The sequence below is a fragment of the Mustela lutreola genome, chromosome 13 (genome assembly GCF_030435805.1).
Source record: "Mustela lutreola isolate mMusLut2 chromosome 13, mMusLut2.pri, whole genome shotgun sequence".
In the NCBI taxonomy this organism is placed as follows: domain Eukaryota; kingdom Metazoa; phylum Chordata; class Mammalia; order Carnivora; family Mustelidae; genus Mustela; species Mustela lutreola.
Window position 1 is genome coordinate 81,069,985 of NC_081302.1, and position 27,833 is coordinate 81,097,817.

General features: G+C 46.3%; 1 protein-coding gene and 1 non-coding gene across 4 annotated transcripts; one reads left to right on the top strand and one right to left on the bottom strand.

Moving 5' to 3' along the window:
• Positions 1–216: 216 nt before the first annotated feature.
• Positions 217–26,497, bottom strand: LOC131813473 (ral guanine nucleotide dissociation stimulator-like). 3 transcript variants are annotated; one of them, XM_059143766.1, is made up of 10 exons: positions 26,322–26,497; positions 14,282–14,356; positions 9,025–9,161; positions 5,491–5,608; positions 5,018–5,075; positions 4,512–4,619; positions 2,693–2,886; positions 2,047–2,106; positions 1,076–1,111; positions 217–672 (listed from the first exon to the last, which is right to left on the bottom strand). In XM_059143766.1, the coding sequence occupies exons 4-10, from the start codon at positions 5,565–5,567 to the stop codon at positions 582–584; spliced, it is 624 nt and encodes a 207-aa protein (XP_058999749.1). In that variant the 5' UTR covers positions 5,568–5,608; positions 9,025–9,161; positions 14,282–14,356; positions 26,322–26,497; the 3' UTR covers positions 217–581. The 3 variants fall into 3 exon arrangements, with proteins under 3 accessions (XP_058999749.1, XP_058999747.1, XP_058999748.1); XM_059143764.1 differs by lacking the exons at positions 9,025–9,161; positions 14,282–14,356; positions 26,322–26,497 and adding an exon at positions 5,999–7,281; XM_059143765.1 differs by lacking the exons at positions 9,025–9,161; positions 14,282–14,356; positions 26,322–26,497 and adding an exon at positions 6,417–6,577.
• LOC131814241 (U1 spliceosomal RNA) lies at positions 9,001–9,164 on the top strand. Its single transcript, XR_009347229.1, has one exon. It is a non-coding gene; the product is annotated as a U1 spliceosomal RNA (small nuclear RNA).
• Positions 26,498–27,833: the final 1,336 nt, after the last annotated feature.

Below are 27,833 nucleotides of genomic sequence, written 5' to 3' on the forward strand. Positions count from 1 at the left end.
GGTAGGATTCCAGGCAGAGGAAAAAAGTGGAGGTGAAGTGGCCGAGACAGAGAGCAGAGCAGCGGTTGCAGGGACTGGGGGAGGGACAGAGCAGTGAGCGATGAAGAGTGCGGGTGTCTCTGTGACGGAAACGTCGTAGAACGACATGGTTGTGCAACACTCTGGATGGACCTAATGAGACCTCCATATCCCACTGCAAAGGATGCAAGTAAAATGTTATGTAAACTCAAATTCTACTTTATTTAATTAAATCTAGTATGTAATTATATACATATACACAAAACAGAAGAAATACAAATAAAGCAACGAGGGCGATGGGAAAGACATGCTTTCTGGTTGTAGCAAGCACGAGGTGCTGCTCAGGAGCGGAGCCTGCTTGCTCCACGGAGGCAGGGGGCGGCATCTCGTGGGCAGGACCCTGCTGGTCATCCAGGAAAGTCAAAAGGTCAGGTGGCTCTTCCGTGACAGAGAAGTGAACGAGGGCCCTGACGACCATCTGCCCTGGCCCCAACGGGTCAGGGGGGGTCACTGGTCTTCCCAATCCATAGTGAGCTGCCGCAGCAGGGATGGCGGGGGCCAGCTCAGGCTCCAGAGGTGCAGCGGGTGCCAGAGTGGCTGCTGGAACAACTTCCCGAGACACATCCTGATCTGGCTCTGGGGCCGGTGATGTAGCTCCAAGAAGAGAAAGCATCATCAGCTTGGTTGACTTCCCTCTCGCCTTTCCCTTTCCCCACCACTCAGCGTGGCCTGCGCTCAAGACCCAGCCCCTGGAAGGTGTCCCCAGTGGAAGCCCATGGGGACAGGGATCTGAGACGACTCACTACTCTCAGCCCAACTACAATCTATGGAGGCTTCCTCAGGGTGGCCCACCCTGCCTCCTCCTCAGGCCCACATCAGTCAACCCCAGTTCTCCTCACCCCCAGCCTCTGGCTCTGTGGTCTCAGCGCGCTGCCTTTCTGGCAGCAGAAGCTGGGCACGGCGCTGCAGGTCCGAGCCCGGCACATTGACCTGCAGGTAGGCCAGTACAGCATGCAAGTTGGGATACTCTGGAGGCTGCACAAAATCCCCTGGATACCTTTCCACCCACATATCCAGGATGGCATAGACGGCCCTGGGGACAGACATGGAGGCAGAGAAGTCAGAGGACAGGGTATGCATCCAAACCAATATCCCAGGGATACCCTGTGGGAACCTGGGTTCCTGGGCTTCCAGCTCCTGTCCGAGACCAGTCGGACTCCTTGTCCACCTGCAACCTGGCAGTCCTGCCTGAGACAGGCCTGCTCCCACACGGCAGGCTGGCCAAAAGCCTCTGGGAGTGGGAGTCCTTGATCAATGGGGGGAGCCTTTCTGGACTTCTTAGGGGAGCTGGACACACTCCTCAGTCTGTCTCCTTGCCCACGAGCCACTTCAATTCAACTGCATGTGCCCAGGGAGGGGTGGTGTCTGGCCTCTTAATTACCCTCACTGCACTCGCCTCTGCTCCGTGAAGATCCAACCGAGGAGGGAACAAAGGGACTCTGTCTCTAGCCAGGCCTTCCCAGGACCCTCCCCGTACCTCCACCGTTACCTCCTCTGCCCGTTCACTAGGTGCCATGAGAGTGGGTCTGTTTCCACTGACACTCACCTCCCACAGGGTGTGGGATGCCTGCTGCTCCCTGGGCTCTACTGGGAAACCAGTCTCCCGGAGCCCCCTCTGAGCACCCAGCGTGCAGGTGCCAACAGACTGCTGTGCGATGGTTCCTAAATCCTGCGTTCTGGGTCCCAGAATTGGGGCAGAGAGAGGGCTGGGAGGGGGCAGGGATGGAGCATGACCCTCTCAGGGGTTGAAGCTGTACACCATCCCCTTCTGCTCTCCCACAGTGCTCACACACCTACCCCAGTTACCCAGGGCACCTTCCCAGTTTCCAGTAGAAGCTCTCAGACGTTTACTCTAAAGCAGGAATCACAGAGGTGTGCGTGAAGGTCCGGCAGCCCCTCGAACTCACAGTACCCTTACTGCCCTGCTGGAGAGGGAAGGCCCTCCTGGAGCAGCCAAAGCTTACTCACATGTTGCGCTGGTCCTGGGGTCCGCCGACCTCGTCATACGTGGAGTAAACACATCCGAATCTAGAGGAGGCCAGGGGGCATCACATGAGATGTCTGTGGATGTTGGCTCTCACCGCCTGACCCTCGACTAGCCTGCAGCCCTGGGGTGCTCTCTGTTCTGTGCAGGGATCCCATTCAGCTCCGAGACAATCGCCTCCACCTACTGGGGCTTCCTGAATGCTTGCTGAATGAAAGGGCCCCAACCAGCCCATCACCGACATCTGAGTTGCCCTGGCCCCTGCTCACCCTCAGGGATGCCTGCTCTGGATTCACCCACACACAGACCCCAGAAGGAATCTCAGCTCTCCCTTTCAGTGGCAGAGGAGCCCAGCTCAAGATCACAGTGAGAGTCAGGAATGAGGCAGAGGTTTCATCATGAGGGGCACAGGAATGAGCAAAGAGCATGCCCACAGGCCCAACAGCAGACTTTTCCACTGGCGCAGGCTACCGAGTGTTCTTTCCCTACAAGACCCCACTGAGTCCCTATAATACCTCTGCCCCAGTTAGGAGCAAGGGAAGCTTGGGGAAGCTTGGGGTCCTGCCAAGTCTCACAACCAGGCATTGGCCAAATCCCACGGAGCAGTTAGGGGCAGGGGAGGGTGCTCACCTTGCAAAGAGGAGGCCCAGCACCTCCTGGGTGGTAGCAAAGCTGCGGTATATTTCCAGAAACGTGTGAACATAGTTTAGATCTTGTTTTAGGACGGCAGTCACCAGGTAATCTATTCCGGCCCCCAATGAACTGGCACGAGTGTTCCATACTATCAAGGTCTTATTCCTCTTCCTCGTTGAGCCATTTTCCCCCTGAGGTGAATCAGAGGAGACATGAGTCAGTGCTGTGGCCACCAGGAGGGTTGGGGCTTGGAGGGCAGAATGAGCCCCCAGATCTCAGGGACTTAAGCAAGAGGTGGGACAAGAGAGCCCAGAGTCTGGAAAAGAATCAGGTGACTCAGTGTCTCATTGGGTTTAGCCTAAGACTTGGTTTTGCTTCAGGTCATGCTCTCCGTGTCCTGAGGCTGCGTTCCTCGTAGGGCTGTGTCCATAGGGCAGTGTCTGCTTGAGGATTCTGTCTCTCCCTCTGCTTCTCCCCACACTCCCCCTGCCTCCCTCTCAATCAATCAATCAATCAATCAATCAATTAAGAACTCTTTAAGGAAGGGATATCTGGGTGATTCAGTGGGTTAAAGCCTCTGCCTTTGGCTTAGGTCATGATCTCAGGGTCCTGGGATCGAGCCCCGCATTGGGCTCTCTACTCGGTGGGGAGCCTACTTCCCCTCTCTGTCTCAGCCTGCCTCTCTGCCTACTTGTGATCACTGTCTGTCAAATAAAGAAATAAAATTAAAAGAAAGAAAGAAAGAAAGAAAGAAAGAAAGAAAGAAAGAAAGAAAGAAACCTTAAAGGAAAAGAGAAAATGTTCTGGTATCCATACAAAGAATTGAAAAAAATGATGTCTGAACTTGCTAGTATCTCAGGTCCTTTTGTGAGCGGAGTATGGATAGTACGTCCCTGCATGAGTGGCATGGATCCTGTGATTTCTGATGACATAGCCCCATTGTTTTTATTTTTTTGAAAGATTTTTTATTTATTTTTTTGACAGAGAAAGAGAGGTCACAAGTAGGCAGAGAGGCAGCCAGACAGAGAGGGGGAAGCAGACTCCTCGCTGAACAGAGACCCCCCCCTCAACGTGGGCCTTGATCCCAGGATCCTGAGACCATGACCTGAGCTGCAGGCAGAGGCTGAACCCCCTGAGCCACCCCGGCACCCAACATATCTCATTCTTGAGACAAGAACACAGACGTTTTAGGTGAGAGGGCTTAGGATAGGAGGGCACGGAGGCTGTAGGATGCAGCACTGTTCATTAGCCACAGAAGGGGATTATATCCAGTCCTGCCCCTGTAAAGGGCTAGATGCCGGTGATAAATGACTGGCCTTCTGGACTGCCATGCAGGGCAGTGAGGCCCCTGATCCTCACCCTAGGGGCCCCAAAGATGTGTTCCATCAAAACAAAAGCACAGAGCAAGAGACAGAGTACCATGGGCCCCATGTCCCTTTGGATCAGAATCTCCCAACTCACTCTAGCAAATGATCATTTGCAAGATTTGTATAACCTGAGGAAGGACTGTTGGGCCAATGCAGACACCTGGGAACACGAGTTAGGAAAATGCCTAGGCCAGGGCAAAAGGAGTCTAGATCAACGGGATGAGACCTGGTCTAAAGTCTCTTTAATGATACTCCTATAAGTATGTGGACAATGGCTGTGCTTCTGTCCAAGGCGTGAACCGGACCATGAGGGCCAGGTTGGGGAAGTGATGGGATGCAGATTCACGGGAGTACAGGACTCTAGGAGGCCAGGCTGGCTTCTAGGAAGTGGGGCCCTTGGTGCTGCATGGGCGCCTCAGGGGTCGGGTCTCCCGAGCACCTGCACTCACCCTGAGCCAGCGCCAGACTCTGTTGGCCCTGTGTGGCTTCTTGTTCTTCGGGGAAGGAGAGCAGCGGATGTCGACATTCAGCTCCTGCACCATGTCCTCTGGAGCGTTCTGTAAAGACAGTGCCCAGCAGCCAGGCAGGAGACCTTAGAGCCCTGTCTGGAGGCGTTTGCTAGTCTTTAGACCCAGGGCGCTCCATTCCAGACACACCACAGCCCAGGTGGCAGAGCCCTCCCCCAAGGAGAGAAACGTGGCCCAGCTTCAGGGCCTTGGATGTGCTCTGGCACAGCTAAGAGGCACCTCAGGAATCCCCGGTGCACCTAGCCCACCATGACATTGGTGTGAACAAGAAGGGATCACCAGGGTATCCACTGTGCTCACCCTCCTCCAGCCCATGGGCGGGAACCCCCACATATCCCTCCTCCCCTAAAAGTCCAGAGGAAGGAATGGGGCTTCCCTAGGATGGTTCAGAGGGGTGGGCATCGCCTAGTCTCCTCAGTAGTAAGTACCTTATGGCGTCTCCCTCGAAACATCCTGAGGCATCGCGGGGGTGGTTTCAGCCAACTTCTGCAGCATGGGAACAAGTCATTTTCCTGGGGGTTCTGGTACCCAGAGCCCCGGGATGTACGTAGACAGGACGAAAACATCTTTCTGTGTCAGACGTTTCTGTCCAAATAGCCCTGATACCGGACTAGAGTGTGGGTCCTGGTTGCAGGGGTTACAAGTTGTGGGCCTTTGTGATCCAGGCAGTGACATCACTGCCTGTGATCCCCTACCGGGGCCCACTCCTGGTTGGACCCCTACACAAACAGTGCTCCCGTCTGCCATCTCCTCTTCCCCCTTCTGCATGCAAGGACACATCTCATCTGTACACAGTGACCCCAACACACCCCTCGGAACAGGCCCCCAGGGAAGGTCTGGGAGAAGCTAGGTCCCCAGCTTGCAAACACACCTGGTTTCAGACACAAGTCTCTATACTTACCTGGTTTGGACCTTAGATAAGCCGTTGTGCCTGACAGGGATGGTCCCTTCTCTGCAAAATACGGATGATTCCAGCATGTCTTTCTATCAGATGTCCACAGGCATAGGTTGGATAATAGCTATGATGTTAGAGGAGTGCTGTCACAGGTAGGAAATACCTCCCACCCAATTTCCTCCCTCCTATCAACTTCTTGGAATCTGCTACTAATCAGATCCCACCCCACAGTCCCTCCTGGGGTGTGTGTGTTTGTGTGCACAAGCACACTCGCTCCTGTGTGCACACATGTGTTCATCAGTGCTCATATTCTGGAGTCCCAGAAGACGACAGCCCCACCTACAAAGGGCTGGGTAGTAGCTTCTCAAGAACTTAGGCTTCGAATTTTCAATGAAATCCCTTAGTAAGGGACTGACCTTGGCCCTTGGCCCTTGGCCCTTGGCCCTTGGCCCTTGGGTGGGAACAAGTTATGCAGATGATAGGGCTATGGATACATCCAAGGGGAGGCACCTACCTGAAGGAGCCTACTGCAAAGTTTCCATCGACAGCCAGGTGCATGATTGAAACACTTAGGTGTCTACCCCTGTCTGGGACAATCCTGGCTTAAAAGTGTTCAAGGGGTGAAGTGGGGTGATATCCCAGGGGTGACAGCATGATCTCAGGATCCCGGTGGTCCCCAGAAGACCAGGTGGGGCCCGAATGCTTCAGAGTTCCCAGACATCAGTTAGGGAAAATGGCTGAAAACCATGAAGCTATGTCCTGGCTTTCTACTCTGTAAAGCCCTGTACTCCGAATCACAGCATAGTTGGGTGATCACTTTCCTGGGAGAGGTCCAGAAGAAGCAGGAGCTTGGTGAGACCTCTGACACCTCGCAGGTCTGGTGTTGGTCTGTGTCACTGGAATCCATAGAACCTGGAGTGGGTGGTTCCCACCTCCTGGGTGGCTCTGCTGGTTAAGCAACTGCCTTCAGCTCAGGTCATGATCCCGGATTCCTGGGATCGAATCCCACATAGGGCTTCAGCTCCATGGGGAGTCTGCTTCTCCATCTGACCTTCTCCGCTCTCATGCACTCCCTCACTCAAATAAATAAAATCTTTAAAAATAAAACAAAACAAAACAATTGGAATTGGAACTCAGTCACGCGCCTACGATAAAAATGCCTCGTCCCTGGCAGGGTGAACGCAGAGTTCTGACAGAATCCGAGGAGATAAGACCGGTGGAACGTTTTTTTCTGTGCGGGCTCACTGAAGAGCTGGGTGTGAATTTTCAGCTCCACGGTAGGGAGCAGGGTGCGGTGACAGTCACCTCAGCCATTGGTGCTGCAAGCCTTCAGGGAGTAAAACAGCGGCACTTGCTGGAACCCAGGGCCCGTCTCTGCTGCTTGGGCCAGCTGCAGTTGCACCAGGGGAAGTCCCCCTGAGGATCAGGGCAAGAGCCCCTCCCCTAGAAGGCCATCACGAACAGCTCACCCCTCTCAAGTTCACTGATCAGAGAGGGCTGCAAAGCTGCAGAGCTCAGGGAAATCACTAGGTAGCATTCTTTGTATTTTTATTTTGTAGGCTTTTGTTTATTTTTTTCAGGTTTTTCTTACTTTCATCTCCTTTTAAAGAATTCTTATTTGAAAGAGAATGTGTGGGGGGGTGTGGTTGGGCAGAGGCAGAGAATCTTTTTTATTTCTTTATCTTTTTAAGATTTTATTTATTTATTTGACAGAGAGAGATCACAAGCAGGCAGAGAGGCAGGCAGAGAGAGAGCGGAGGAAGCAGGCTCCCCGCTGAGCAGAGAGCCCGACTCGGGACTCAATCCCAGGACCCTGATATCATGACCCGAGCCGAAGGCAGCGGCCTAACCCACTGAGCCACCCAGGCGCCCCAGCGGCAGAGAATCTTCAAGCAGACCCCCTGCTGAGCACAGAGTCCAACTCAGGGCAGGATCCCAGGACTCAAAAGATCAAGACCTGAGCTGAAACTCAACAACTGAGCCACCCAGGCTCCCCTCCAAGAGTAGCCTTAAGTCAGAAGAAATTAAAATTAGATCAATCCTAAATATGCATGAATTTTTAAAAAGAGTAGGAGAAGGAAGAGAAAGAAGAAAGCCAAGAGCAGCGAGAGAGTAGTCAAGGAGTAATATGAATTTTACTAAAGTGTGGCATGAGACAAAACTAGAAAGAAAGAAAGAAAGAAAGAAAGAACTTTATTAGTAGTATCTCTGTGGTATGACCAAATGTGCTTTGTTTTTATAATACATACTTGACAAAATGTCTTCCTATTATTTAAAGCATGCATGAATTATTTCAATTTTAGTTTTAATATTTAAAGAAAGGGTGTTATATAATTTATTTTCTCAAATGTCTTAGGACTTCTGGCAGGAATCCTCCTCAACCACGCTGCATCGCCAAAGGTCTTGGAGGTGATCCTTGACTGTGTTCTCGAACATGAACCAGTAATAGTCGACATTCCTGCATCGTGTTTGTTTCTGTTATTGTCCTTGCCACAGTGAAAAGTACTTATTAATTTTCTTATGTACATATTAAGTGTCTCTTTCTGTCTCACTTATCAACTCCAAAAGGGCAGTCACCTTTTCTGTTTTATTCACCAATATATAATCAATTGCCTAGCACAATGACACATGAGGTAGGAACTCAATAAATACCTTTGAATGAATAAATATATAAACCAAGAAAGTGAAATCCTATCACAGAGTTTGGAAGTGTAATCGAAGTGTAATCGAAAATGTATAAATGCAAATAAAAATTGATTCATTGGAGCAAATGGTTGCCAATTTGTCATCACAAAATGGGCCATTAGTGTCCAGATTATTTTTTTTTTACTGCTTTCTCATTACTATTTTTCACTAAGATTTGCTATTCCCAAAACATAGCCGTATCATCTGGGAAAAGAATAAACAGTTGTTTCTGATGTAGTGTAAACTCGTGAACCAGCACGAAGGTGAGGCAATTGATGCCCCCAGAGCACACGATGTCAGGAGACACTCACGCCTAGGTTTGCGCAAGCCTCATCCATGAACCTTCATGACCCTGAGCGAGTGCCTCCTTAAATTTTGTACCCTAGGGGCCTCCCTTGTCCCATTCTGGCATCTCTGTTAGTTTATCTATTATTTGTTCTTTCTATAAACTTGTCCTTGGAAGAGAAAAGAGTGCATGTCCAGGCTATGTCAGCTTGCCAACAGCAGGTTCATGAATGTCCTTCTTTTCATACACAGATTTCTTTCCCATCTCTTGACTGCCTGCCAGACCCACAGAACAAAACCTCCAGGTTGGTTAGGGTGATCTCCTTCCTTTCCTCCAGTCCCATACTGCTCTTTGGGACCAAACTGACTGGCTGCACTAAACATTTTTGTTATCCAACCTTAGCTGGTGTGTAATGAGACTTGTTACTCTGCTCTTCATCACTCTGTGCAGGCCAGAGTTTACCAATGAGGTGCTGGGTCTCAGTGCATAGACCCCTTTCTGTGCCTTCAACATACTTTATGTTAACTACTTCCCAACATTTAAAATTGCCAATTTTACAGGGGAGATACCATGATCATGAAGGTGGTTTTCCCAGGGCAAGGCTTATCCTTTGCACTCCGGATGTGCTGACCCCTGCGATTTCCCCAAATGTGGGAAACTCGACTGCATAATTTGTGGTAGTGGGGGACTGCGTTCGCGCTTTTCCCTGAAAAAAATAAAATAAAATAAAATAAAATTGCCAATTTTACATGAAAATGCAGATGTACAAAATCTCAAAAATGGAAAAAAAACACATTTTTTCAAAAGATTTTCTTTTCTTAATTTTAGGACAGAGAGGATGTGCACGTGCATGAGTTGGAGGAGGGGCAGAGGCATAGGGAGAGGAACAGACACCTAAACAGACCCCATGCTAAGCAGGGAACCCTACATAAAGCTTAATCTCACCACCCAATCATGACCTTAGCCAAAACCAAGAGTTGGTGCTTAATCAACAGAGCTGCCCAGGTGCCCCATACAACACATTAAAAAAAAAAAGAAAATCTAACAAGATTTTTCTCAGTGTCTGTTTGTTAGGAAAAAATTTCCATGCCCCTCACAAATTAGAGAACTGGTTTAACATACATCTCCTGGAGACTTTCTTAACTTGGTTTGCTGACCTTCTTCGGGATGGGTTCTAGCAATTTGCTTCCACACAGCCTCTTTCCTTGCTGAATATGCATCAGCAAATACCTCCTTGTACATTAACACTATTCCTCAAATACTTTCTATCTATACACAGGATATGGACTGTATATCTGACTTTGTTTGGACGGATCGGGCCATGGAACTAGTTCTAGCAATGAGTGACGAGTAGAAATTTTATGTTTCTTATGGCTGAGCATTTAATTGTTAGTGCGAGCCTTTAGAGATCTCATTTTCCCTCTTTAGTGACAGGGAACATGGAAGGTAAATGAAGCTTTCCAGCCTGTGTTCCTCAGTGGCTTTAATGAACAGAATTCCCTGTCATTTTGCAATGGACATGTAGTAAGACCAAGAAATAAACTTTTGGGGACACTTGGGTGGCTGAGTCAGTTAAGCCACTGCCTTCGGCTCACGTCATGATTCCAGGGTCCTGGGATTGAGTTCTGCACTGGGCTCCTTGCTCAGTGGGGAGCCTGCTTCTCCCTCTGCCTGCTATTCCCCCTACTTGTGTTTTCTTTCTCTCTCTCTGACAAATAAATAAAATATTAAAAAGAAAGAAAGAAAGAAAGAAAGAAACTTTTGTTGGAACTGTTTGTTGTCACCACAAAACCTAGTCTATCTTGACTGATAGGATGCTCTTGGTCACATCTATAGTTTTGTTTCACCTTTCAGATTTAATCAAGCCCAATGTTTTAAGAAAATCAAAGGCAATTATGTCACAGATTGCCTTCTCAGAGTTCTAAGATCTGAGCAACAGAGAGAAAAAATAGCACCTGATGCAGCTATGTGGATGAGAAATGAATTTATAAAATTGACTTTCTGTTCCAGAATGTTCTTTGCAATGATCATTGTTTTTCCTTTCGTAGAATATTAGGCAATTGTGTTAAACATGAAAATACACTCAGAGGTTTTTGTTTGTATTGTGTAAGTGATTTTCAGTATCATTATTAGGATTTTATAGAAATACTTTTGTAATATGTGTGGTTCCTATATTTCTTCATGGAATTTTATTAAAATCCAGTTTTTCCCAAAGAAACACATTTCTATTTAATGATGCAAATCAATGGAAAAATAAGATGTGACACTCCAAAATTCACTTTACGTGTCACTGTTAAAGGCATATATCTATTCCAAATGAGGAGATGCAATTCTAGTTCACATAGCCTCAGAAGTAATTAGATACTTCAACTAGTATTAATAATGCTGCAACTATTCACGGGCGAAGATCAACAAACCCAGTCACACCTAGTTGAGGTGCTTTGGAATCAGAGGCAGAAGAGGGAGCAAGATTACGTGGGTCCCTGTTCTCTCTGCATCCTTCAGAGGAAGGCCTGCTGGACAGGGGGCTAAGAATGGACTTGACCATAGGGTTGGGTTCCTTCATAGAGGTTGGATTCCAATGCCATGGGAGGGAACATGGACAGCAGCCTTTCTCAAGGACTCCAGTGCCAAGCAGAGCAAGCTTGGGTGCCAGATATTCAGAGGACTGCTGGTTCCTGAGGAACTTGGGGGCCCCAGTGCAACTGAAAATTGACAGTGGGTGCAGCTTAACCCATTGGGAGAGGTGTAGCCACGAAAGGACACTCATGCAACAACCTGACTGCCCATACCCACACTGCCATGTCGTAGGCACCCATCACAGGCTAGCCAAAAATCTAGGTGCTTTATACTTGCTAGCTCTTACCTTCACTATCACCCTTTAAGATGGATATAATTATTTCTAATTTTACAGATGAGGAGAATGAGGCTCCAGGGAAGTTAGGTTACTTATCTAAAGTTAGCTGACTTGTAAATGGCAGAATCAGGATTTAAACCAGGTTGTGCTCTTTTCCTCTGTGTTTATTTATATGATATGATATTACCTGATACGATATTAAATAAATACAATAGGAAAATGGCTACTGAAAATACAAATCACAGTATTTTAAAGATACATAACTTCTTAAATAATCACTATATTGATCAAACTACATCTTCAAAATGGACCCTCCCTTCCTCTAGCCAAGACACCAACAATGATGACACCTCTATTGATTTTTGCTAAAGAGTGGCACTTGAAACATTGGCGAGAACCCGGTGCTTGCCAGAAGTCAAGGCCTTGCACCGGTTCTGAAAAGATCTAAAAAATTTGAGAATGTGGAGTTGGTGGTTGTGGTGGTGGTGGTGTGTGTGTGTGTGTGTTTATGTGTGTGTGTGTGTTGTAAGGAGGGATTGCCAGAATTGGGATTACAGTGAATAGTGAATGGTCTTGACTACTTTGGGGCATGAGATAACTCCAAATCCAAGGGTTCCCTCAGAAAATCCAGGGCCATTCAGATGGCCTTAAATATTTTGAAACGAGGGAGAGTACCCAAGATAAAGAGAGAAATCACTGGAAGCTCCTGTACTGACCTGTCAGGTCTCCTAAGACACTTGCAGCCAGTAACTACCCATAGTGAATTCTGAACTCCCTCAGAATTCAGGGGTGCAAGCTGAGGTTTAGTGACCTCTAAGAGCTGAGGCTCCAGCCAGGTGGGACATCTCCCCCACCCACCACAGGCAACTGTGTTCTTTAGAAAAGAGCAAGGGGCAGGAGCTCCAGACACCTGTTAACTACAGCCTGTTCTTCTCACGCCTCAGAACTCCATACATAAGAAAAATAAACTGGGTCATCGCTGCTGGTGTAGGGACTTTGTGTCAGGTTTTAGGGGAAAATGATGGGCTTTAATGTAGCAGGATGATCTGTCATCATTTTCTGGAAGCTAATTATAAGCCCGACACCAGAACATTGCCAATTTTGGAATCTCCTCAGAGGATAACAGAAAGCTGACAAAGGCTAGCTTTCAGCTTTACTTTTGGTAAATGGTCCAACATGCTGTGGCCTATATTCCTCAGCTATAAAATAAGAATATACGATGACTTGTTTGAAACTGGGCCACAATAACATATTGAAAGGTGTCATATAAACACGGAGCTGTAGAATCATGGACTCTCAGAAGGCTGACAAGAGCATTTGGTTCACCCTCCATTTACAGATAAGCACATGCTTATGTGGTCCAAGCAGAGGAGGGGCTATTCTCATTTTATAGTGCTTCCAAGAAGAATTCACACTGCCGTTAGTCTATTTTGAAAGTCCACATCTTAAGAAATGCCTCCCGATGCTGTCTTAATTTCCACAGATTGCATCCCTTGAACGACCTCTTCTAGCGTCGTTGGGCATCCCTGGTACCCTTGTTGGACTCACTGTGCTGAGTTGGGATATCCCTCTTGTTGCTGCCCCAGGTAGGGGCCATGCCTCTGAGGCAGGAGGTCAACATCTCTGGAGAGAAGAGGTAATCCCAAGATCTTCAGCAGGAAAGAAGAACATGGAGGGTGGGGAGACAGCTCTGGCTCTCGGGGCCACAATCCCTCAGGAATAGACCTCGAAGCCTCTACAGATACTTAACGGACTCCCAGAAGGTAAGGGTTATCCAAAGGTCTCTCCCATGGGGGCAGTCCAGGAGCTAGGTCAAGAGGCGTCCATGCGAAGGACCTCAGGACAAACAGGTGATGGCTTTATGTCATAAACCAGACTATCAGTGTATATTGCTAAGTGTGCTTTATTGTCCCAAGACTTTACTCCAGATCCCCCGGGGCAAGAATTTTCTTTTCTCTTCTCCTAGAAGGGAGATTTGTGGAAATGTTGGGCTGCACTGTATCATAGCATTTCTTCTGTGAGAATATTGGCTGTTTTCCCCATTGATCATGCCGGCGCAGATGCTTCCTTGTCCTTCTCTAAGCTCTTCATTCACTCAACAAGCATTTCATGAGCACTTACAATGGGCTAAGTGTTGAGAATCTAGCTGTGAGCACAATACACCTGGTATCTGTCCTCAGGGAGAGTACAGTGGACAGAGATCAGACTCCCCCGCTCCTGAGACTGGGATCCTCCTATCTCTTCACTGCCCCTCCTCACATTCCACTCCGCCCTCCGACTGGGACACTAGCTTACTGACCAGGGTAAAGTATCCTCTCCCTGGAGATTTCCTGTTGCCTACACCAGGACCTTCTCATTGTATGTGCTCTCTTCGTATCTCTGAATGCTGGGGGACTCCCAGGAAGACAACCCTGCACTTGCTAGGTGATGTTCGGAAAGTACATGGTTCATTCAGCAAGTACCAGACTGTTAGCCAGCTGTGTGGATGCTGGGCTGCTTCTGGACCAGGAATTAATTGCCCCCGTCAAGACTGGCCAGTTTCAAGACAGTCCTAATTGACGAGGGAAGCTCACTTGGCTGCTATGAAACTAGCCAGATGCCCACTGCCGTGCCCTCAACAATAAGTCACGGTCAATTCCAACTCGCCAGATGCCCACTGCCATGCGCTCAACAATGAGTCATGGTCAAACCCCGGATGTTAATGAAATCACAAATCTGGATGACGCTCTTGACACCTTGAACGTGAATGCTAAGATAAAGGGCCTTGGTAATAGGACTGGCCTTTCTGGAACACCACTAAGCTCTCACCAGTCAGGTTCCAGCTGCCAAAACAGGGACCTCATAACCGGCTTGCTGTCACTCCAACCCCAGAGCTTAGCATCATCTGGCAGGGGCGGCATGAGAGTTAAACAGATGACATGGGATAAAACAAGGCAGGATATTTCAGAGGCAGATAATTTACAGGTTACCTGTGCACGTTTTGCCTTTTGACTTCTCCCTCTTCCCCCCTGCCCCGACTTTGCCACTGCTGCCAGGCTGGTTTCCTAGAAGGGAGCAAGAAAACAATTTTATTTTCTAGGAGCACCCCTGGTAAGTGTTTAGAAAAAGTTCAAAGTTAAAAATTGCCTCAATGAGGTTTTGGAACAACCTCTTTAATGATAATGACCCATATTTTCCTGGTTGAATTCCTCGAAAGCCCTCTGCCTGTGTGAATACAGCCCTGGACAGGTGGGAGCGGAGGGCAGGCAGAGGCTTTAGGAACTCCCGCTCCATTCCAGTATCCTATGATGTATGGTGGGTGTATTCCCAGAAACCGCCCCCCACCGCCTCCCGCAAATGTTGTGATACAGTTATCTCATGGAAGAGAAAAAGTACCGGGGAAATCAAGCTACCTGACTAGGAAAGCTGGCGGTTTTCTTTCCTTTGATCTGTTTCTTAGGAAAAAAAATTCTTAAAAAAAAAAAAAATCCCAGAACATCCAGTATAATAAGCCTGATTAACTATAGTATTACACGCTCACTAACTAGCCTCAGGCAAAGTAGCAGCCTTGAGCCTGAGACTTTCTCTCAGAACCTCTCCAATCCCAGCATCTGTTGTGCTTGCTGTCACCTCCAGGGTAACTTCAGCATTTCACCTCCTCGGGTTCTGAACCAGTCCCTCCCACGCGGAGCTCGAGGCAGCTGGTAGAGTGCAAGCCAGGGTACGAGGAGCAACATTATTTCAGATGGAACAAGTGTCTGATGGAAAGTTTACACAATTGCAGCCGGTCCTGGACAATCTACCTGATCGTTTCACCCCCAGCCAGGTGGGTGTTCCAGAAGCAAGTAGCGCTTTACAAGAGAAGAGCGCGATGGCATGAAATTGCATCTCCTGATTCGATTCCCCCCTAAGCATCACTTGCTCATCCCACCAGTGACGGTGGACAGACCCGGTGGTGCCTCCCACCCCACTTTCAGCTTAGTCACCCCAAGTGATTTATATAGGCGAGACCACCCTTGTCTCCAGATAAAATAAGGAAGGGAATCTGAAGGGTGTTGCGGTGTCCTCTGCTCGCTGCCACACCCCTTCCTGTTCCTTCTCCCTTCCGTCTAATGAATTGTTTGTCTTTCCTTTCCTCCCACTCAAAAATGCTCATGCTTATGTGTGGGGATTTTTGTTTTGTTTGGTTTTGTTGTTGTTGTTGTTGTTGTTTTTATAGTTTCCAATAGAAACCATACTCATTTTCCAGGACATTTCTCCAAATTTTTTTTGCACTAAGGCCTGACTTTTTAATAGAGTCAGAAGTGGTTCTCGTGTTAAAAACAGAGGTTTCTGGTTTTCATGGGCATTCAAAGCTAAATTCTTCACTAGATCTTAATGAGATTCTGAATCATAGTTTTAATTTTGCTTGTTTAACCACTTGTGTTGTTTTGTTACTGCTCTAAGAGTTTTCAAATACGTCCAAAGGAGGGTAACCAGAAACAGTCCATGTAAGAGACAGTTCATGTAGGAGACAGAGTAAGTCAAGCAGAGACTATCTGAACCAAACAGCAAATAGCACTGAAGAGCCAGTCAAAAGTGCGGCTCTAGGGGTGTGTGGGTGACTCAGTTGGCTAAGCAACCCGCTCTTGATTTCTGCTCAGGTCCTGATCACAGGGTCTTGGGATTGGTCTCAGGCTCTGTGGGGAGTAGGCTTGGGATTCTCTCTCTACCTCCCCCTCTGCCCCTCACCCTGCTCACAACAAACAAACAAACAGTAAATAAAGGTTTTTTTAAGTGTGGCTACAACAAATTATTAAAATTTTTAAAAAACGAAATTAGATAACCTGAACTCTCTGTTGTAGGTATATCGGTCATGGATATGAAAATGTGCTTAAAATGCATAGAAAGGGAGCCTGGGGAATTGCTCAGGAGTAACTGACACTAGTAAGAGATTGGGAGCCAGTGTGGGGGCAGGAACTAAAAGGGAGTCATGGTCATCTAAAAAATAAAAATAAAAATACCACATGGGCCAGTAATTGCACTACAGGGTATTTACCCTCAAAAGACAAAAATACTAGTTCAAAAACATGTACGCCCCCTATGCTTATGACAGCATTATTTACAATAGCCACAATGTGGGAACAACCTAAATGTCCACTGATAGATGAACGGATAAAGAAGAAGTCATACATTAAGTGGTATATATCGGCCATTTAAAAAATGAAATCTTGCCATTTACAACAACAGTGACGGACCGAGAGGGCATTATACTAAGTGAAATAAGTCAGACAGAGAACGAGAAATACCATACGATTTTATTTATGTATAGCATCTAAAGAGCAAAACAAGTGAACAAACTAAAAAAGCAGGAAGAGACCCATAAATATAGAGAATAAACTGGTGGTTGTCTCCACGGTGGCGGTGTGGGGGGTGGGAGGGAGGGCAAAATCATTGAAGGGGAGCGGGAGATACAGGCTTCTAGTTACGGTGGGAGTAAGTCACGAGGACGAAAGGTACAACGTAGGGAATGGAGTCAACCATACTGTCATAGTGTTGTATGGGGACAGATGGGACCTCTGCCTATGGTGAGCATGGTGTAATGTCCATTGAATCCCTATGTTGAACTAACATATCACTCTGTGTCAACTGTACATCAGTAAAAAAGACGAAGAGGAAATGAAAAGGAGGGCACCTGCACACAGAGGCAGGCACAGAGGGAGGACCAGGGAAGACACAGAAAAAGCCTTCTAGAAGCCAGGAACAGCTGAGGTCACTGAAGCCAGGAGAGAAACAAGGAGATTCTCCTCCACAGCCCTCGGAACGAACCGATCCAGCCATCCCCTTGATCCCAGACTACGGCTACCAAAGTGGGAAGACTTCTGTTGTTTAAGCTGGAAGAAAATAAGGTGGCGGGGAAGTGAGTGAGATGTGACTTGGATTACTGCTATGTCACTGGATCTGTCCTAAGAAAAATGCGATACTCATGTAATCCACGTGCGTACACATGCTGACACACATCGGCAAACATGGATACATATGTGTATAAAAGAGAACAGTAACTTTAAATTTTATTATACTTCTGCAAAAGTCCTATAGTAGTATAATCACCCCTAGAGGCTCAAAATTCTTATTATGCTGAAGCTTGTGGGCTTCAGAAGGCTTTGTCTTTCCTTATTGCAATGGTTCTCAGCCTTGGATGCTCGCTAGAATCAATGGGGACATTCAAATCTCGATGCCAACGCCATATCCTAGACTAATGAAGTCAGAATCTCTGCGAGGGAAACTGGCTCCAGCTTTTGTTAAAGCTCCCCAGGCGATTTCAATATGTGACCAAAGTTGAGAACAAGTTTTACTCTGTAACCCCTCAAAGGGAGGGTCTATGTCTGCTTTGTCTTTATGTCCTCACAGCACCTAAGTTAGTGACTTACATCAATACAATGAGGAGATCCGGAGCCTCCAATATTCTCAGAGGGAGAAAAAAAGTCATAATAAGCAGAAGTTAGTAATGTGTTAGGACCAATGCATGCAGATTAATAAGTCCTAACACCGTTTCTCCCTCTGTCCCTCCCTCCCCACTTGTCCTCTCTCTTGCTCTTGCCCTCTCTTGCAAAAACAAACAAACAAACAAACAAATAAATAAAAATATGCAGTGGAATATTACTGATTTACATCAGTATGGATGAAACTGGAGGAAATTGTGCTCAGTGAAATAAGTCAAACAGAGAAAGACAATTATCACATAGTTTCACTTATTTGTGGCACATAAGGAATAGCATGGAGGACATTAGGAGAAGGAAGGGAAAAATGAAAAGGGGGAAATCAGAGGGAAGATGAACTAGGAGAGACTATGGGATCTGAGAAACAAACCAAGGGTTTTAGAGGGGAGGGGGTGGGGGGATGGGTCGGCCCGGTGATGGGTATTAAGGAGGGCACGGATTGCAAGGAGCACTGGATGTTATACGCAAACAATGAATCATGGAACACTGCATCAGAAACCCATGACGTACTGTATGGTGACTAACATAATAAAAAAAATTATAACAGCAAACAAACAGATAAGTAAAAGCTTAAAATAAAGCAAAAAACCTTAAGTGTCTGCCTTCAGCTCAGGTCATGATCTCAGGGTCCTAAGATCAAGACACGTATCGGGCTCCCTGCTGAATGGGGAGTCTGCTTCTCCCCCTGCCCCTCTCCCCAACTTGTGTGCTCTCTCATTCTCGCTGTCTCTTGCAAAAATAAATGAATAAAATTATGAGTTCCAACAGACAGCATCATGCCCTTTTGATGCCTTCAGGATCTGCGTCTTTTCACACACACACACACACACACACACACACACACATCTGTACACACACAGTCCTTTCCTTTGTTGGGTATCTCCTCAGAGCCTGAGAATTTGGTGGTGGTGGGGAGGGGGGTTCTTTGGTCACGTGATATCCCAATAGAGCAAGGTGAAAGCCGCCAACCAGCTGTGTCTCTCACTGATGTCAAAGAAAAGATTGTAAATGGATTTCCAAGTCACTGTTGAGCAGAAGGTCTCTTTGGAAGGACCCCTCAGCTTCCTCATGACTGCTTCCCAAAACGGATTACATTACTCCTGAAGCGTTGCCCAATCTTATTTGGGACAGTGAGTTCCTCGGGACATAGCAATAAGTCCTTCTGAAAATGAATTTGGAAATTTGAAGTTCTTCAGATATATTTGGGTTTTTTTCTTGAAAATGGTGCCAAAGGTTTCCTCTACTCCTGGCACAGCTGGTGTTGATGGTTGTGGTGGCTTCGTCTAAAATTTTGTGCTTTAAATGTTATGATCCTTGGGTGTATCAAACCTGTTATAAAGTTCATACTGGGGACAGAGGGTCCATTTTAATTAAGCAGTTGGGATTACCCACATTTGATATGGTCCTCTGAACAGCTCAGGTGGTTATATTAATTGCTTAGCTGTTGATCTCTTGAAGACAAGATTTCAGCGACAGAATTTCTGGTGTTTGAGTAGATTATAATTCCATTAGAAATACCCCTGTGATATATTAGTAAGGTACTTTTAAAAATAATCTACATAGCATTCTATCTTGTGTCTTTCTTTAATTGGTATGAGATCAATGCAGCATTATTTAAGTTCAAATATCTTGAGGTGTTTTTTCTTAATCCCATTAAGCGATAGCTTCACAACAGATTTTGTGAAATCCTATTACTCACAGAACCTCTAAAATCAATGTTCCTATGTATTTTAAAAATCAAAAAACTTCTAATTATTTGAAAAAGTGTCTGCATTTTACATCACTTAGGGGCATGTATATTTTATGAGTTTATAATTCCAAATATAGAATAAATAATTCTATTAAATCCTAGTATTTTGGAGAAAAACAACATTAGTCAGCTCTATAAATTAGGGCATGATAAGTCGAATTGTTCCCTCTGTAACAGCGTAAGAGTTGCAAACTTTTCATCAAGACAGGAATAGAGAGAGAGAGAGAAATTCAGATGGGGGAAAACTATGACCTCTTTGGCATGTCTCTTTTCAGGATGACATTTCAGAGCCCATCTCTGCTGGGCTGGTGTCTGCCCACCTGGCCACACAGTCAGGTTTGTTTTTGTCAGCTCTAGCCCCGATCCGCGTCATGCAATGCACACATTTCCTACTGCATTCATCAGTCGCTCTGTCATTCATGGTCAGAGTGGTCTCTCTCACAGTGATGGCTTATGGAAGTTGTGCTACGCCACGCCTTCCTTTCCCTCCTGCTTCTCTCCTTTGAAGTCCAGCCCACTGGCCCCTCCCTCCCTCCACTGCTTGCTTTCTCTGGCTTCAGAAATCCTGGGACAGACTGAACGGGAATTTGCACCAGAGTCCCAGGATAGGAGAAGCACCTGTGCCCAAGGATGGTTAGGTTAGCACCACGGTCACCAACATACACCTGGGTGGCCTCCTTAACTGCTTAGTCTCTAGCGTGCTTCCTTCAATAAAGACACCATTCAACAAACACTGGAAAAGTACATGAAGGAAGAATAAGCCAGCAGCGAATTGTGACTTTGTGTTCATGGGCACATTTAAGAGTGTCTGAACAGCCCCAAATCCCTGTTGGCTCTGAAAGTTCAGGCAGTTCCTCTTGCTGTGGCCTTACTTCTCCAGGGGACTGAAAAGATCCAAGGTAGGGATCAGTCCCTCCCCCTGGGACAGAAATTTCACATATGGTACCTCTGTTCATTCTCAACATAACTCTCCCTTCAGAGAAAAGAACCAAGGCTCAAAGGGGTTCAATCCACCCAGCAAGCAAGTGGCAGAGCCAGGACTCAGCCCAGAGCCACCTGGTTCCAAAGTTCATGTCCCTCCCGCCACCCACGTCACTAGAGAGGGAAATGCAGTGTGTCTGTGCCAGCCTCGTACCTACACATTACGTGAAGGTTGGGATGATAAGGAGCCCGACAATGAATGACCAGTACCATTACAACACTTTGCATTGTCGTCTTGGATGCTTTTATTACATATCCAAAAAGACAATTCATCAGGCAGAATTGTATTTGTTCAGTATTTCACTTTCAGTTCCGGCTTGTTTCCTTCCTTCCTGCCTTTACTTGTGTCCTTCTCGCCTTCCTTCCTTCCCTCCCTCCCGCCCGCCCTGCCTCCTGCCTTCTTTCCTTCCCGCACCATCACATTGTCCCGGACTGTAACTAAGGGTAAAGCAATTAGGCTTTACTCTGCCTGTTTAGGAGATGCAGTCCCTGGTTCCTTACAGAGAAGTCTTCTTCAAGACAACCGGGTGGCTCAGTCAGTTATGTGTCTGTGTTCAACTCAGGTCATGATCCCAGGGTCCTGGGATGGAGCCTCACATCAGGTTCCCTGTTCATTGGGGAGCCTGCTTCCTCCTCTCTCTCTCTCTGCCTGCCTCTCTGCCTACTTGTGATTTCTCTCTGTCAAATAAATAAATTCCTGTTTTTTTTTAAAAAAAAATCTTCTTGGGCGCCTGGGTGGCTCAGTGGTTAAGCCGCTGCCTTTGGCTCAGGTCATGATCTCAGGGTCCTGGGATCGATTCCTGCATCGGGCTCTCTGCTCAGCAGGGAGCCTGCTTCCTCCTCTCTCTCTCTCTGCCTGCCTCTCTGCCTACTTGTGATTTCTCTCTGTCAAATAAATAAAATATTTAAAAAAAAAAACTTCTTTACCAAAGAATGACAGCTTCCAAAGATAGAAAAAATGGTAGAATTAGGAAGTCACCATTTTGCAACTCTGCATGGAAAAACTGATTCAGGTAAGAGCCATCAATGAATGCTACAAGCATTGGGTAGAAGATTGTGGGGAGTAGGATCTTTGGACATTACCAAAGTATCACCCCACTGGTGACTTGCCAATTTTAAGAGAACAATATACTATCACAAAGGCCAGTATTGGTGGCTGACAACTCAACCAAGGATGAAAACTCAATAGTATGCACACCCTGGTGTTGTACCCCCAACTCGAAGCAGCAGGAAGTATCCAGTATCACCGAGAGTATTTGTTCCTGATATGTTTAACCTGCACTTAACCAAGGTTTTAGACCTAACTTCCAGTGCATAGGAAAGTCGATAGCTGGAATGTGGAGGTAATGACACTACAGGGAAACAGTTAGACTTGTGGGACATTTTACAAGACAAACTGGCCTCGTCTCTCCAGAAAATCAATCTGATCATGGAAAGCAGATCAATGCTTGCCTGGAACAAGGAGCAGAGGGGATATGACTGCAGAGAGACACAAAGGATCTTTCTGGGCCAACAGAAATCTGCATTTTGATTGTTTTTTATTTGATTTGATGGGACAGTTACATCGGTGCATACAGTTGTCAAAATTAATGAACAGTACACTTACAGCTGAATTTCTTAGGTCAAGTTAAGCATTGATGCAGATGATTTTTAAAACAAAAACAAATTATCAGTGTCACAGAAAAAAGTGAAGCCATGGGTTGTCTTTATTGTCTTGACACAGTATTTAAATTGTCTAAAGACCCATTACAACCAGATATAATAAGAGAAGTTCAGCTAGATCTGGGCTTGAAGAAAAAGGGGACAGCTAAGAAAGACATTTTGGGGATAATGCAGAGAATTGAGGCAAACTGGATGCTAGATCAACCTGAGAAATTTAAAAAATTTTTCTTCTGCTTTCTGGTGGGGTAATGTTCTTATTGTTAGAAGATACTTGTTGAATTATTTAGGAGAGAAGGGTCATTAATTGCTATACTAGAAGCTATATGAGGACATGTAGAAAGAGAAAGCAAAGACAGCATAAAGTTATCAATGGTTTAATTCTGCAGAAAGAATTCACTGATATTTATTATGCTAGGCTTTCAACACTTCTGTCCTTCTGAAATGTCCAAGAATAAAAATGTGGAAAACAGTGACTGCCATGTGAGTGGTGATGGCTCTTCTGGTTTGGAGGCAGTCTTCAGAGAGTCTTCTGGCCTTTGGTGAGATTATCTCTTATGGCAAGGAGCCACCCCTTTCCATGGCTACTCCTTCAGGGGACAGGACACGTGCATGTCCCTAGAGAGGCCTTTGTATCCTACTCTGTGACCTAAAGGGCTTCGGGCTCCGCCCACCATCCTTCACTTCTCCCCACCACGATGCTGTTGAGCAAATACACGTGAACGGTTCTGTTAACTGCTGGAATAAATATTGCACCTCTACTAAAAAGAAAAGATAAGTTAACTCCTGGAATCTCTCCATGAGAGAAGAGACGATAGAAGAACATAGATCAAGAAGCTTTAAACACTTGCTTAAAGTTGAATGGAAACATACGTAATATGTACTTTGAAGGTATGAGTTCTCTTTCAACGTCAACTAAATGAGGTCACTAGGGCTCTGGGTGTGGAAGATCAGACTTATTTAATGTGATGATGTCTAGGATGTTACTGAGCTAAGGGAAGTGATCAAATTCTCCTCCTCTGGAAGGTCTAGCTCAAACTGCTTCTCTTGTAGAAAATCGTTCCAAACTAATCCAACCCAGAACAATCACTCCCTCTCCCAGGTTCCACCTGTTCCTGCTATCTGTTTCAGCCTGTCTGATCCTAAGTCACCTGCTAGATTATTTAAAAATAGCTTACATTTTCACATCTTCTCCCCCAAAAGCCAGGATAGGGTTTGATGGGGATGCCGAGCCCTGATTCTCCCGATATGTCTGTCTTCACCAGCACATACCCACCCATACTTTAAGTGCTTGGACAGCAGGGGCCAGGGCTAAGCCCCTTTGTGTTCCCAAGGCCCTGCACAGTGTCTGATCCATAAATGCTTGAAAAATGAACAAGGGCTTTCCTCCTATCCCTACTGTACAGTCCAGAACATAGGGCAAGGCATGGGGGAGCTTCTTGTAGAATGAATCAAAGTTACCTGGAATCAGGACATTGGAGTCGTAAAGTCTCTCTTTCTCTGTCTGTCTCCCTCTCTCTATCTGAATCTCTCTTTCTCTTTTGCTTACATGCACATGCATTTTCTTTCTCACCATTGGAACCCAGACACCACGCTGGCAAGAATCCCAGGATTAGAGTAAGGTGTAGAGGAAAGCCATGTCCACTATCCCCTGTCCAAATCCCTGACCCATAGATTTTGTGAGCAATATAAATTTTTTTTATGAAATTGCATTCTGGCAAGATAGGTTATATAGGTACACTAAATGGAACATTCTCTTTGCTCCTGATCCTTCTCTACATCTCATCTAAACAAGGAAGTAGTACCTTAGGTAGGATTGTCAAATTAAATGCGATGTCCCATTAAATCTGAATTTCAGAAAAATAATAAGTGATTCTTTTGGCACAAATGTCCCCAGTATTTCATGTAACATATCTTTTAAAAATATTTATTGTAGGTACCTCCTTAGCACAGTAGGCAGTGCATCAGTCTCATAAAACTATTTGTTTATCTGAAGTTCAAATTCAGTTGGCACTCCTTTATTTTTATTTGCTAATTCCAGGAACACTTACCTTGAGTCTCCACCCTGGACCTTTTCTCTACCCACACACACTACTTAGGGGAGTCAACCCAGTCCAAGCTTTATCCTGACAACTCTGAAACTTTTATCTCCAGTTCAGAAATCTCTACCAATCTCCACACCAAAACACTGGACTACCTACTTGATAACTCCACTTTTACCGCTGAGAGTCATCTCAGACCCAATCAGAATTGTTGATTTGCAACCCCTCCCCACCCCCCCAAGCTGTTGCTCCTCACCCTTCCCCATCTCGGTGAATGGCACTGACATCGACCCAGTTGCTCAAGCCCCTAAGGAGAGCGTCAGCCTTGATTCCTCCCCATCCCGTAGTCTGTGTCCAGTCAATCAAGAAGTCCCTTTGGCTCAACCGCCAAAACATATTTCCAGCCCATCGCTGCCTCCTGGTGTCCCCTACAACCCCTCTGGATCAAGGCACACTCTCCTCTCACTTGAACAACTGTACTAGCCACCCAATGGCTTTCCCTCTTCCCCTCTTGATTCTCTATAATCCTCTCTACTGCATTTCCCCACAGAAGCTGGCGGGATCTTTTTAAAGACACATCATGGAACTCGTCTGCTACAAATGCTCCAATGTTTCCTCACTGCACTAAAAATAAAATGAAAATATCCTTCAAGATCCTTCATGATCTATTTCCTGTACCATCTGTCAAAGGACACCAACCTTTCTGTTCCTCAAACATCCTAAAAACCTTAGGATGTTCTGCCTGAAGTACGGCACCCATGTGGCTCATTCTTACCATTTCCGCCTCAAATCTCACATCACTTCTTCCATTTAGTCCTCCCTTAGCTATCCCTCCACCCCCCACCCTCGTGACTCCCAAGGCCATCAGCCTGGGGTATTTCCACCTCCAGGCAAAACCCAGTGCATCTGCTTTGGTTTTAGTTTGTTCACTGGTTTCTGTCCTCTTGCATTTGATCTTTTTTAAAAACCAGCAGAGAAACAGATTTTGTTAATTTCCTAATTCAATTTAAGAGTACTGTCCATTCATATATGATTTGACTTATGATTTAACTACCCACATTTGTTGTGATGGCTTATATAGGTAGACTTATTTCTACCGTATGATTTTTACTTTTCTATTGATCATGCTTTTTTTTTTTTTTTTTTTTTTTTTTTTTTTTTTTTTTTTTGTCAGAGAGAGTGAGCAGAGGCAGGCAGAGGCAGACGGAGAAGCAGGCTTCCTGCTGAGCAAGGATCCCGATGTGGGGCTCGATCCCAGGACCCTGAGACCATGTCCAGAGCCGAAGACAGAGGCTCAACCCTCTGAGCCACCCAGGTGTCCTGATCATGCATTTTTAATGTTTCTTTCTTCTCATTTGTTCCCTGTCAAGGAGTTGACATACTTTCTTTATTCTCTTATTTCATCTTTTACTTTGAAAAAACATATACTCGATTTCTGTGTTTTAGGGTTACCAGTAAAACTCTTTTTTTAAAAAAAGATTTTATTTATTTATTAGAGAGACACAGAATGAGAGAGCAAAAGAGAGAGTATGAGTGGGGAGAGGTCAGAGGGAGCAGCAGACTCCCTGCCGAGCAGGGCTCTGATGTGGGACCTGGGACTCCAGGATCATGACTTGAGCCAAAGACAGTTCCTTAACCAACTGAGACACCCAGGTGCCCCACCTTTAAAACTCTTAAGCCCACGTAGGGACGCCTACCTAGCTCAGTCTCTTAGGCATCTGCCTTCAGCTCAGGCCATGATACTGGGGACCTGGGATTGAGTCCTGCATCAAGATGCTTGCTCAGCCCAGAGCCCACTTCTTCCTCTGCCTGCTGCTCCCCCTCCTTGTGCACTCTCACACTCTTGCTGACAAATAAATAAATAAATAAATATATAAAATCTTTGAAAAACCCAAACTCTTAAGCACGTGTAACTTACGTCTGAACTGAGTCTATTACTCCTCTTAGAGCACAAAATGAGAATCTCAGAATCCTTTAATGCTAAGTACCTTCAGTTGTTCTAACAATGTGCATTATCATGTCATGCCAACTTGTCACTAACATCTCCCGAAATGGCTTTTTCGTGTGTTTTACAGCTAATGGTAATTCAGATTTCCCGACATGTTGGATAACTACTTACCCACCGGGCTCTTTGTTTCCCATTCACTCCTGCAGGTCTGACTTCCTGTGCTGAAATAATCCTTCAGTTGTCCTTCCAGTAGCTGTTGTGGAGGAACCATTTCTCCATCCTTATGTCAAAAAATGTTTCTCTAGCACCTTAAATCCTGGGCATAATCCACAGGTACGAAATTCTGGTGTACAATCCATTTCTTCATTGCAACCAGAATGGCGAGATGTGTGAGACCTTGTGGATGGAATAAGGTGGTGTCTGGGCCCAGCTTGCTTCCCAGAGCAGAAAGCCGGGACCTAGCTTCCTGGTTTTCAGCCATCCTCCCTAACTGATGTCTGGGAACTCAGAAGCATTCGGGCCCTAGCTGGTCTTCTGGGGACCCCCAGGATCCTGAGATCATGCTGTCACACCTGGGATATCGCCCCGCTTCACCGCTTGAACACTTTTAAGCCAGGAATGTCCCCCACTAAGTCTTTCAATCATGCACCTGGTTGTCCATAGAAACTTTGCAGTAGGCCCCTTCAGGTAGGTGCCTCCCCTCGGCTGTATCCATAGCTGTATCACACTCACAACTGGTTCCCATCCAGGCCCCTCGGGCTCTGAAGCTGCGGCAGGCACCACAGTGGGAGCTAGAGGTAGCTCTTGAGGTGGTTCAGCATCTTCTTCTGAGGTTGGGGCTGTCGGTCCAAGAAGAGAAAGTATCAATCCAATGATTGACTTTTCATGTCCCTCCTAAATCAAGGAAAATTTCCCCACCATTCAATGTTCTCTGAGTCCAGGAAGCAATCCCTAGAGGGTCTCCCCTGATAGCAGGTCATGGGCACAGGGATCTGAGGCTACTCCTTACTCCCGGCCCACCAGATAACGCAGGCCAGCTCTGGGCGGCCTCCGCTGTTCCCTGCACAGGTCTATATCAGCCACCCCCTGTCCTCCTCAGATCAGCATCTCTCTGGTTCTCCTCCCTCTACACCTCCCCCTGCTTGTGCTCTTTTCCCTCTAATAGATAAATAAAATCCTAAAATAATACATAAAAGCTTGAGCATCAAAGTGAACCTTGAGGCCTTCAAGACCTGGCCAGAAACACCCTCCTGTGTGTATTTCCTTGTCATCTTTCCTCTTGTGCTGATGGCATCAGAGGTGCATGTCATCCCAAGGAGGGAGAGGGCCGATGGTGGAGAGACTCTGGGCTCCTGAAGAACACAGAAAGGATATCAGTCTCCAATCTGAAGATCCACTCAGCACTGTCAAGGGGGGGGACCTCTGTGGTGACAGGCTACCAAAACCTGGGGAGATACATGGTCATTCAGCGTAATGTAATATAGCTCCATACAGCATGTTGAAATGACCAAGTTCACTTGAATAGTGATCAACCTAAAACCTTTAAAGAGGACCAAAGAGGCACCTGGCTTCCTCAGGCACTAGGAAACTTGATCACAGGGTTATGAGTTTGAGGCCCACATCAGGCACAGTTAACTTAAAAAACAAAACAAAAGGCTTACACAGGACTAAAATCAGTGAGGC